Genomic DNA, 10,923 nt, shown 5'->3' with positions numbered 1-10,923 from the left:
AATTGATACCATGGGCACGCGCACATGCATATGCTCACAAGGCAGAGCAGCGCAAGGATCGGGGACATCATTAAAGAATGTAAAATAATAGATTAAAAAAAAGGGCCCGGGTCGAATCCTGTTTGATTCCCTACTTTACATTTGCGTGGGAAAGATGAAGTGCTGTATGCTTTGCATATATTCTTCCCTCCCAGTTAGTATTGGGTATGATATGTAACCAAATCATTCCCTATAGTGTTATGTGCCAAAATACATTTTTATTAAAGAAAATCCAATCGTTAGATGTGGTGAAGGCCAGACTTTTTGACTTGGCAACAGCAATCTAGAAGAGTTGTCTAAAGCAGAGACCAACACAATGGTGTCCAGGCTAACCTTTCTGCAATACATCACGAAAACCAGAGGGGTCATTGCCTCATGGGAGAGAAGAGCCTAATGAAATAAGCATCTAAGAGAGCAGGTGTTGGTGGCTTTACAGACTTCAGCTGCATAACAAGTAGCGTGCTTTACCACTCTTGCCTTTGTCAATCAAAACAGCCAATTGCCTGAATGAATGCTCCATAAATAAGCAGAATACTTCCTGAGCAATATTTTCAATTATGGCGTACACACACAGCCAGACAGGTAGGAAGAAGTAACAGGAACACGTGGCTCTTTAAGACAGTTGCTTTAAGACACCAATCAGAGTGTCTCATCCCCATGCGCTGTCGTCTGATCCGATGGAATGGACAGACAGTTTGTGAATTTCAACTAGGTGTTTTAGAGGTGCCTGTGATTCCTGTGCCATGTTTAAGAAGCAGATGTATTTTTTGAGAGGGAATACACAAGTAGCCTACTTTCCCTGTAAAGGATCTTTGAAACAATTTATTCTTGTTTCAGTTGAGTTAAATCCATTCAAGGTGGATTTGGGAAAGAGAAAACAAGAAAGAAACCAATACTTTGTTGAAATCACACAAATGCTGTTTAGTCTGTCTATAAGCCATGGACATTAAGAGGGCATTTTCATTTAAGCATTGACCAGTCTATCTATACCAGTCTGTGTGTCAGTGCATACAGAGGTTATAGGCTTCTGCTGCACAGATAGCCCAGGCACCCTTTCTCAAATCAGGATCTCAAGGTCAGAACAGAAGTAGGCTACTTCCCATCTTATCAGACTGATTCAGAGCTGACACCAGGTGTGAGAAATTTCTGGCTAATCAGTGACATGAATAAATCAACTACCAGGGGGTAAGGAAACCAGCTGTATGGCCTACCTATGCAATCTCAGATTTAGCCATCACTGTCACGACAGTGGTTTCAGCACCATGGACACACGGCTACAATGGAGACTCTCCAAATGGTGAAAATGTCACTGTTCATGTCCCAAAAACAGATCTAGATATGATCGAAAGGTAAGCCTATAATGCATCTTGCTCTCAAATAGTTTGAGGCACAGGGTATTGAATGTCACCATTTAGTATTTAACCTAAACAAAAATGCTTTTTATGTCACCTACATGTGGTGTTTTACAGGGTCAGCCATAGTAGTACCGCACCCGGGAGCAAATTGTGATGCGTTCGAAGATATTAGGCTTTCATAATTCCCTGGTAGTCAAAGTGGTGTCTTTTTCGGTTGGGTTTAGCAGCACTAACAGAAAACAAAGCCTTAAACTGATATTGCACCCTGCAAAGAAGAGTAAACTACATTTCCTAAACGTGTGAAGGCTGTTTTGAAGGATTTTCCCAACTTCGCCACAGGGAGTCAGTAAAACTGGCTACGGTCAGACTCGTTGCAGAATGTAGGTGGTGATCATTGATGAACAACCGACCAAGAGTTCCTGGAGGCAGGACCAACCGACCAAGAGTTCCTGGAGGCAGGACCAACCGGATGCTGAGGTACAAGGACAAATCTGCAGCTCATGCAGAACAGCACAAAACACCTGCCTTTGGACTTTGTATTAACCAGTGGCACTGTTCCAAATGGACTCCTAGCACCTACCTTCTTCCCCTGGGCACTTCATGTACATTTGAAAGGATGGCTATTTCTCTCCGTTATAGGAGAGAGATGTCTCAGGTATAGACAAGCAATAAGCTATTTCCCAAAGCCAAATCGACCCTTACGCCCCATGTGCTTCTGGAGATCAGAGGATTTGACAGGTGTTAGTAACATGGCAACAGCTCCACCTTGCTCTCTAATAGGCTAGGTGAAAGTTACCATATTGACTAAACAAATCAAATCCTCTCAGATCTCCACAAGTGCATAGGGCTTAGAGGTTGATTTGGGATTGGCCCCAAGTCTCCAGTATAGGCAAGCAATAGGTATTTCACCACACTTATGAGAATACGCCACCCTCACACCAGGCCTAGAAATTAGTGGAAAAAAACCCAGATTTGGGATGACCTTTTTATTGTGGGCCGTTGAAATGCATGGGTGCAAATATCAACAAAGAAAGTTCATGGTTGATGATGCCTGTACATTACATTCTAACAAAGAAACAGATGGTCACTCTGGCGATTTCATTTAATGAATTTTAGTATTCGAATAGACAGGCTCGCAGTGAAACAACGGTAGGGACATGTTTCTCAGCAAAGTTGACAATTCATGAAAAAAGATAAATCAACTCAACTAAAAGTTAAATTGGTTAACAATTTAAAAATCACACCTCTATCACAGTCTAAATCATGTCAACAGCCATACAATAAAAGTATACAAGATGATTTAATGGTTAGAAGGAATATAACCAAAAGTAAAGATTAAGATGCAAACCAAAACTTTTTTTCAGAAAATACTTTGAAGCAATGTGACGGTACAGTAACACACGTCTTGCCAGGACCATCATATAGTAAGTGGATCTAAATACTCAGGCGAAAAAGAAAAAAAATCTAATTGTCTTACTGAACATATCCCAAAATAAAGTGTACAATATGCACACTTGTAGAAATAGAAAATTAAAATCTATGCAGCTCCATGGCAGAAAGAATAGCCTGATTGCTCCCTCTCTCATGCAGCTCCATGGCAGAAAGAATAGCCTGATTGCTCTCTCTCATGCAGCTCCATGGCAGAAAGAATAGCCTGATTGCTCTCTCTCATGTAGCTCCATGGCAGAAAGAATAGCCTGATTGCTCCCTCTCTCATGCAGCTCCATGGCAGAAAGAATAGCCTGATTGCTCTCTCTCATGCAGCTCCATGGCAGAAAGAATAGCCTGATTGCTCCTCTCTCATGCAGCTCCATGGCAGAAAGAATAGCCTGATTGCTCTCTCTCATGCAGCTCCATGGCAGAAAGAATAGCCTGATTGCTCTCTCTCATGCAGCTCCATGGCAGAAAGAATAGCCTGATTGCTCTCTCTCATGCAGCTCCATGGCAGAAAGAATAGCCTGATTGCTCTCTCTCATGCAGCTCCATGGCGGAAAGAATAGTCTGTTAGTCCATGAGTTCCATATTTATGGCAATAAAAATGAAGCCGCTATGAAGTGAGGAGAGAGGGGGGTGGAAGGTTGGGAGAGGGGTTTCATCTTTTTGAAGAGTGCCACTGTGTTCTTCAGTCAACCAATAGGAGAAGGGAGAATTTAATCTCCGTATTTATCAAAAAGTATTTCGCAATCATTTCCTTCTTTCATCAAAGGAGGTTTGACGTGTGGTGTCATTAAGATGCTGCTGTGGGGGTGGGACTTGGGGCAGGTCAGAGGGCTCTCATTGGTTGTTTTTGGCTTTGGCGTGTGTGAGGATGTGAGACTTTAGGTTGGTTGACTGGGCAAACTTCTTATTGCAGCCGTCAAAGGGGCATACGTAGGGCCGGTCACCGGTGTGGATACGAACGTGTGTGCGCAAGTTAAAGTCCAGCGAAAACCTCTTCCCACAGCCCTCAAAGGTACACTGCACACAGGAAGGAGAACATGGATGGACAAAAGGAGGCGTATTAGGATATAGGAGTCAATGGTAAATGTGTGTGCAGTTACCCTACATGCATTTGTCTTATTGCGTCAATCTCATAGGAGAATTTATGCAGACCAGGTACGTACTTGGAAGGGTTTCTCCCCTGTGTGAACGAGTTGGTGACGTTTGAGTTTGGAACTCTCTACGAAGGCCTTGCCACACTCGGCACAGACGTGCACACGAGGCCCGTGGGTGTGGAGATGCTTCCTCATCGCTGAATTGTCCCTGAACATCTTTGTGCAGCCCTGAGGGAGAGATTTATAGAAAGTGTTGGTATACCCGATTCCATATACACAGTGTACAAAACATTAAGGACATCTGCTACAGCGACAGCTAGCTAAGAGGTTAAGAGCGTTGGGCCAGTAACCGAAAGGTCGGTGTAGGTGTACACCGGGCCGGCAAGGTGCAATAATCTGCCCTTGAGCAAGGCAGTTAACCCTAAATAACTGCTCAACAACTCAATAGGAAAGTATTCTTAATGCATGTCTTAATGTATGATCATGAGTCATAATACCTGATGAGCACATTTAGGAATACCAACATTTGGCATTTTCTTAAATGACACTAATATAAAGTGCAATATCTGTGTGAAATAAGTATGTAAACATGGCTCAGACATTGTGTAGGCCTATGCTAGAAAGTTTTCATGCAAAGAGAAACATATGTACTTCTCATTTCTCACTCTAGGTTAATGTGATGGACTGTCACTGTTAAGTAGCTCTCTGTAGCCCTGGAGGTCCATCCATCTGTAGTAAGCGCAACAGTTCACTGACAACTTCAGCTTGCTTATATAGAATGGGTACTACCTGTGCTGAAATGAGTAGGAGAGGACGAAGTTTGTAACGTGCTCTGAGCACTTTCACGAGGTGCTCAAACCCCAGATTCTTCTCAACCACTGAGAATGTGCACATATCTGCGGCTATAAACATACCCATCGCTCTTGTAATTTCTTTGGCCTGGTCAGAATCAGCTGTGAAGAAATGCTTGAATGCAGAGGAGACTAAGCCACGTTTTTTTTGTGTGCATTTCCATCTTCCATTGGTAAGAATTACTGCGGTGATGTCGGCATAAATGTGTCAACATGTTTTAGGTGTTGGCAGCTGCATAGGCTATTCTGGTTGAGCAGTGGTGACATGCTCTCGGTCCATCGCCATTGTAAGCTACTGAACGAGTCCATCTCCATTGTAAGCTACTAAACTACCAAACTGGAGATATACGCGATGGAGAATCCTACTGGTTTGTCAGCCCTATCACTCACCATTGTACAGAAGTAATAATAATAATATAATATATGCCATTTAGCAGACGCTTTTATCCAAAGCGACTTACAGTCATGCGTGCATACATTCTACGTATGGGTGGTCCCGGGGATCGAACCCACTACCCTGGCATTACAAGCGCCATGCTCTACCAACTGAGCTACAGAAGGACCACAGTAGTAGTTGCCGGCTGCGCCGCACAAAAGGACAGTTTGAAATGCGCCAATTAAGATTTGAATTTTGATAACATGCGCATATGCTCTAGTTGTTGTAACAGAATAACCCAAAATGTTTTCAGCTCAGGTTTACACGAAGGGCATACAACGCAGCGTAGGCATAGCCCACAGTCCGAGTGGTTGCATTTATTATATACTCAATTTACAAGCATTTGTGTTCAGTGAGTCCTACAGAACAGAGGTCCCCGAACCTTTCGAGAATACATGTACCTTAACACCCCTACTGGGCAGGAAAGAAACCGTTGGAAACAGACTACTTACTTTGTGAGGGCAGGCTATCGTCCTGGGCGCGTCGTCTTCTTTTACCTTCCGCGGCTTCATCCTGAGAAAACATTGGATATGGAGTTAACTTTCAGCCTATTGCATTCACAGGGAACATAACTCAAAATCATATGTTGTCCATATACAAAATCTAATTAAGCATGTTCAATTCCTAACCAGTGAATATAAACCAGCACCCATGCAAGTGTTCCAGTATGGCTGACAGCCGGTTTCCTGCTCTCACGGTGTTACAGTGCTCTGTGTCAGTGTGTTGACAGTGTTCAGAGATATAAAGGCTCTCGTAGAAGGGACTCTAGAACTTACCACACTGAGTTCTGACCATAGGGACCAGCAGAGGCAGGACAGTAAGAAATATCCGGGCTCAACACTCCCTTTAGGAAGGAGATCGGGCCAGATACCTCTGACATCAACTACACAAAAGCTGCCTCATCAAGTGCTGCCTTCCAAGACAGGCAGGCAACATGAAGAGAATCACAAATCCTGGCATCTTGCTAAACACCAATTTACAAGGTGAGCTACAAGAGAGCATAGGTGTAAATTATTTGTATGTTAGAGTTTAGGCCAAACAATAGTTTTTTTATTTGAGGGTGTGTTCACTGTACATACCCTTGATGGACAGGTGAGTTTAGGCAGATAGACACTGACCTGGCAAACTCTGCCAGCTGTTTGGGGTCTGACAGGTCGATGCCAGGTATCCCTCCAGGGGGCAACTTCTTCCCCGTCATGTATTCAGAGTAGTCCGGAGGGGAATTCTCCCCAATGATCTGTTCTTCAACAACTGACTCATGGTCAATGTCTTTTTTGTCATCTAGGATACAATGCAGGGACTTAACCGAAAATAGCCATACAAGACCGGGGTAAATCATTGCAGTTTGCGATATTGAGTCGTTTCATTTGTATTTATTATGGATCCCAATGACTCTTTCTGGGGTCCAGAAAAATTAAAGCAATTATAACATTTTAAAAACTTTACATTCACAACAGATTTCACAACACATTAAGTGTGTGCCCTCAGGCCCCTACTTTACTACCACATATACACAACACAAAAACCATGTGTACATGTTATCGTGTCTGTATGCACGTGTCTGTGCCTATGTTTGTTGCTTCACAGTCCCCACTGTTCCATACGGTGTATTTTATGTTTGTTTTTTAAATCAAATTTTACTGCTTGCACGAGTTACTTGATGTGGAATAGAGTTCCATGTAGTCATGGCTCTATGTAGTACTGTGCGCCTCCCAAAGTCTGTTCTGGACTGTGAAGAGACCTCTGGTGGCATGTTTTGTGGGGTATGCTGTGTGCCAGTAGTTCAAACAGACAGCTCGGTCCACTCAACATGTCAATACCCCGCACAAATACAAGTCGTGATGAAGTCAATCTCTCCTACACTTTGAGCCAGGAAAGATTGACATGCATATTAATGGTAGCTCTCAGTGTACATCTAAGGAACAGCCATTGCTGCCCTGTTGAGCCTAAAGTCCCTCTTTGTGGCACCTGACCACGCGACTGAACAGTAGTCCAGGTGCGACAAAACTAGGGCCTACCTTGACACACTCGTATCCCCTGTGGACCGGTTCGTATGTAAAACATTCTCCATTCAGGCTGCTAATTAATCACTTTCCTCCTTAACTAATATATACATTTTTACAATATTTATTTAACCTTTAACTAGGCCAGTAAATTAGGAACAAATTCTCATTTACAATGATGGCCCAGGAACAGTGGGTTAACTGCCTTGTTCAGGAGCAGAATGACAGATTTTACCTTGTCAACCCAAAACTGGACAATGTCATTACACAGGAGGTCATCTTCTCTCGAATGAGCCATTGATCATATTTTTTTGTTATATTCCTACATAGAGAAATATGGAATTTAGCAGAGGGTCTAACACATTTCTCCTTCTTGTCAGCTTCTTCAGTCCAGGGTGCATTGCATGGTGCTGTTGCAAATGTCAGACTCCACTCAGACACATTGATTGGCCAGTTGAACATGGTTAGACTGTAGACTCCTAAATTGATATTGCCATTTTTTTAGGCAATTTTACAGCCAATTAGCTACTTCACATGCTGATATTGACTATGGTATTGTGTGTAGCTATGTTTGCTAGCTAGCTACCTAGCCAGCTCAGAGAGAGCATTGCATTGTTGTTTTTGTAGTCGACTTGAGCTGCCACAGATTTTCACATGTTGCTACCAAATATGAGGGGTTTTGGGTGGATTTTTAATACACTCAACCAACCACCCTGCTAAAGATGAGATTATTTGAACTCGCAAACTTTGGGTTGCTAGACGTTCACATTATTGACCCACCCAACTTCGCAACAATATTAGCTAACCTTAACCAATAGCCTAACCAATGTTAGGCAGCTTGATAATGTTAGCCATCTAGCTGGAATTCATATAATACAATACATGTTGCAAATTCTAACCATAGTGTACATTTTGCATATTCATAACAAATGGTTTCTAATTCGTAACATATAATACAGATTGTAATGTATAACATAGCATACGAAAATGGGTGATGTAGATACACAAGTTACTCCATTTCGTATTATATGTTACGTTTCATATGGTATGTATTGTCTTGGACACCAGCATGATGGTGGAAAATGGTGTTTCATAAAGAAAGTACACATTTTCACAGTTTTTTCCCTCCTTCTTACCATTAACTATAGTTAAGAAGGAAATTAACGCATTTGCAGCCCGAATGGAGAATGTTTTAGGTACGAACCGGCTGCATACAATGCGTTTGGGCGGTAAGGTGAAACGACTCAATATCGCCATCTGCCGGCCTTTAGGCTACTAATCTGTTTGAAAACAGCAATACAAAAAAACACTGAAGCAATATTTCTAGACAATGTAGCTAGCAGTATAGCTTTGTTTTTACAAAACAGTGAAATACAAAATGTATACAATAATTGATGCTGATTGAAATAACTAATATGAACATGCATCACCTTGATCCCCCTGCACAGTTTATCAGCTAACGTTGTTTCTCGCTCTGCTGCTAGTCGCATTTTGGTAGCCACGCCAGGATTATGGGTTTACTAGTTAGCCTCGCACGCGAACGGAGAATGTTTATCAATCACGCTGAATCCAAATGCGGTTACACGGTGCTTGTACAACGCAAGCTGTGTAGGGTCGTAGTTTTTAGGAACGTTAACTAGCTTGTGTTGCTAGCCAGCTACTATACTTGATTGAGAACTCGCTAGCTGTCGCGAGTAAAAAAAAAGTTAACGTTGGCTGGCTATGCAGAAGAAAAGCATCAATGGGCTTGAAATAACTTATTGGACAATATATTTGGCCAGCCGTTTAAATCGAACAAAACTAAGTTACAGGGTTACTGACCCAGTTATTGTAATCGCGGCTGAAGTAGTTACTTATCAGCAAAGTTAACGTAAGACACCCAACTAGCTAGTTACGCCATCGGGGCCTACTCTCTGGAGCCAGCAGCGCGCTTGTACCCCCGACCGCCGCCATCTTCGCCCAGCCGCTCTATCGCCATTTTTTTCGGGCCGCCATACTGGTTCTCGGGGAACATGGCGGCGCCCAGCAACATCTAAAAACATGGCCTCCAAAACAAAAACATTTCTGCACTTCTAAAAGTGATCCCGAATGTGGCTTGGCGAACTAGAAGGGAATAGACTGGTGCAAAACGTCTAACGTTAGCTACAGTAACATTAGATAGAACCGACAACTTACCCGAAGCCCACATTGTAACAGAGAATTCCCCCTCCATAGTCTTTATTTGTACCTGCTTCTGTTCCCATTTTCTACTGCTTGGTTCTACAGCACCCAAATAACTCTTTTGGCCAGCTTTTTTGCCACTGCCGCCTACCCCTCTCTTCATCCGACCAACAGAGTTTTTCCCGGCTACAGTCACCAGAGTCTGTTCGATGTACTCATCTTCCACCCCGGGTGCTGGGACGGGGATGAGGATTTGATCCTCGTAACCCCCGTCCGCAAGCATATCCGAATCATCCCCGCCAACAACTTCCTCTCTTGTCTGCACTAGGATCACTTCTTGATGGTGGTGGTGGATCGAATTCGGGTCGTCTGATACCAGCGGCTGGAGTGCTATCATCGGCTGGTCGTCGTCTCCCCCGACCACAGTAGTCTCGAAAGTCTCTACCGGTATCGTTTCCACCTCTATCTCGTGTAACTCCACTAGTTCGGCCGGCATCTCCGAGCCGTCCGCCTCAATATAAAGCGTATCGCCCGATGCCATGTTGAATCCTACCAGCTTACTTCTCACGCAGCCTGTGCTGTGCTCATTTGCCCCACAACCCCCCTATTTTTTTGCTTGCTGAAACATTAATAAGGCCCACAATGACATTGGCCAACTCACTGCTAAACATAATGCACCATAAGACCAAAGCACCATGCTTTTTTTAAATGCAGAAAACGAATATCACATAGGATGCCTACTGCCTTTAGCCCCATCTAGTCCATTGGATGTATTTCATAGGCTCGTTTAATGTTTAATATTACACTACACATCAACAGGGAATAGGGATGGATATATTGCAGTTGTTTTTTGTTTCTTGGGTTTTCTACAAATATATGTTTTCTGTAAACATACTCTATATGTGCTCTCTAGTGGTGCAGCGGTCTAAGGCACTGCATCTCAATACTAAAGGTGTCATTACAGACCCTGGTTTGATTCCAGGCTGTATCACAACAGGCCGTTATTGGGAGTCCCACAATTGTCCCACAACAGGCACACAATTGGCCCAGTGTCGTTAGGGTTTGGCAGTCATTGTAATAAGATGTTGTATATATAGTCAAATATATCTGGTCTTTTGGCGTTCTCCTAATCTGACCTCCAGGTGTCAGTATACTCAAGGGGACAAAATACCGCTCAATCCAGATATTTGTGTAACACCTGTTGTGATGCAGTCGTGTAGAGTGAATTACATTACAGCATTACATGTGCTGTATACTGACTGCAGGAGTTTATTAATATCAGGAGGTTGGTACAGAATGGTACAGAAAATACAGATAAGAAGTGTTATGGAGAAGTACAGATGGGGTTCTCTGTCATGTAGGGAATCATTCATCCCTATACTTAACAATTCTCTAAATTGATCCCCAATGAATACGCCAAAGATGTTATGTGTTGTTAGAAAGTATGACTAAAACAGAGATATGTTAAAAGGAACAGATAGGCCAAATGATGTTCCTAGTGGCCCATAGTGTATGAATACACAGTCTGACTAGGTGAATGCTTGT

At 43.0% G+C, this 10,923-nt stretch overlaps 1 protein-coding gene across 4 annotated transcripts; it reads right to left on the bottom strand.

Moving 5' to 3' along the window:
• Positions 1 to 2,478: 2,478 nt before the first annotated feature.
• Positions 2,479 to 9,982, bottom strand: LOC118387069 (transcriptional repressor protein YY1-like). 4 transcript variants are annotated; one of them, XM_035775200.2, is made up of 5 exons: positions 9,394 to 9,982; positions 6,334 to 6,484; positions 5,668 to 5,728; positions 3,998 to 4,156; positions 2,479 to 3,851 (listed from the first exon to the last, which is right to left on the bottom strand). In XM_035775200.2, the coding sequence occupies exons 1-5, from the start codon at positions 9,917 to 9,919 to the stop codon at positions 3,669 to 3,671; spliced, it is 1,080 nt and encodes a 359-aa protein (XP_035631093.1). In that variant the 5' UTR covers positions 9,920 to 9,982; the 3' UTR covers positions 2,479 to 3,668. The 4 variants fall into 4 exon arrangements, with proteins under 4 accessions (XP_035631093.1, XP_035631090.1, XP_035631092.1 ...); XM_035775197.2 differs by having other exon boundaries at positions 6,295 to 6,496; positions 9,394 to 9,967; XM_035775199.2 differs by having other exon boundaries at positions 6,334 to 6,496; positions 9,394 to 9,967.
• Between the last annotated feature and the right edge of the window lie 941 nt (positions 9,983 to 10,923).

The sequence above is a fragment of the Oncorhynchus keta genome, chromosome 8 (genome assembly GCF_023373465.1).
Source record: "Oncorhynchus keta strain PuntledgeMale-10-30-2019 chromosome 8, Oket_V2, whole genome shotgun sequence".
NCBI lineage: Eukaryota > Metazoa > Chordata > Actinopteri > Salmoniformes > Salmonidae > Oncorhynchus > Oncorhynchus keta.
The sequence above is the reverse complement of the archived record's forward strand: the minus strand, read 5'-3'. Positions and strand labels throughout refer to the sequence as shown.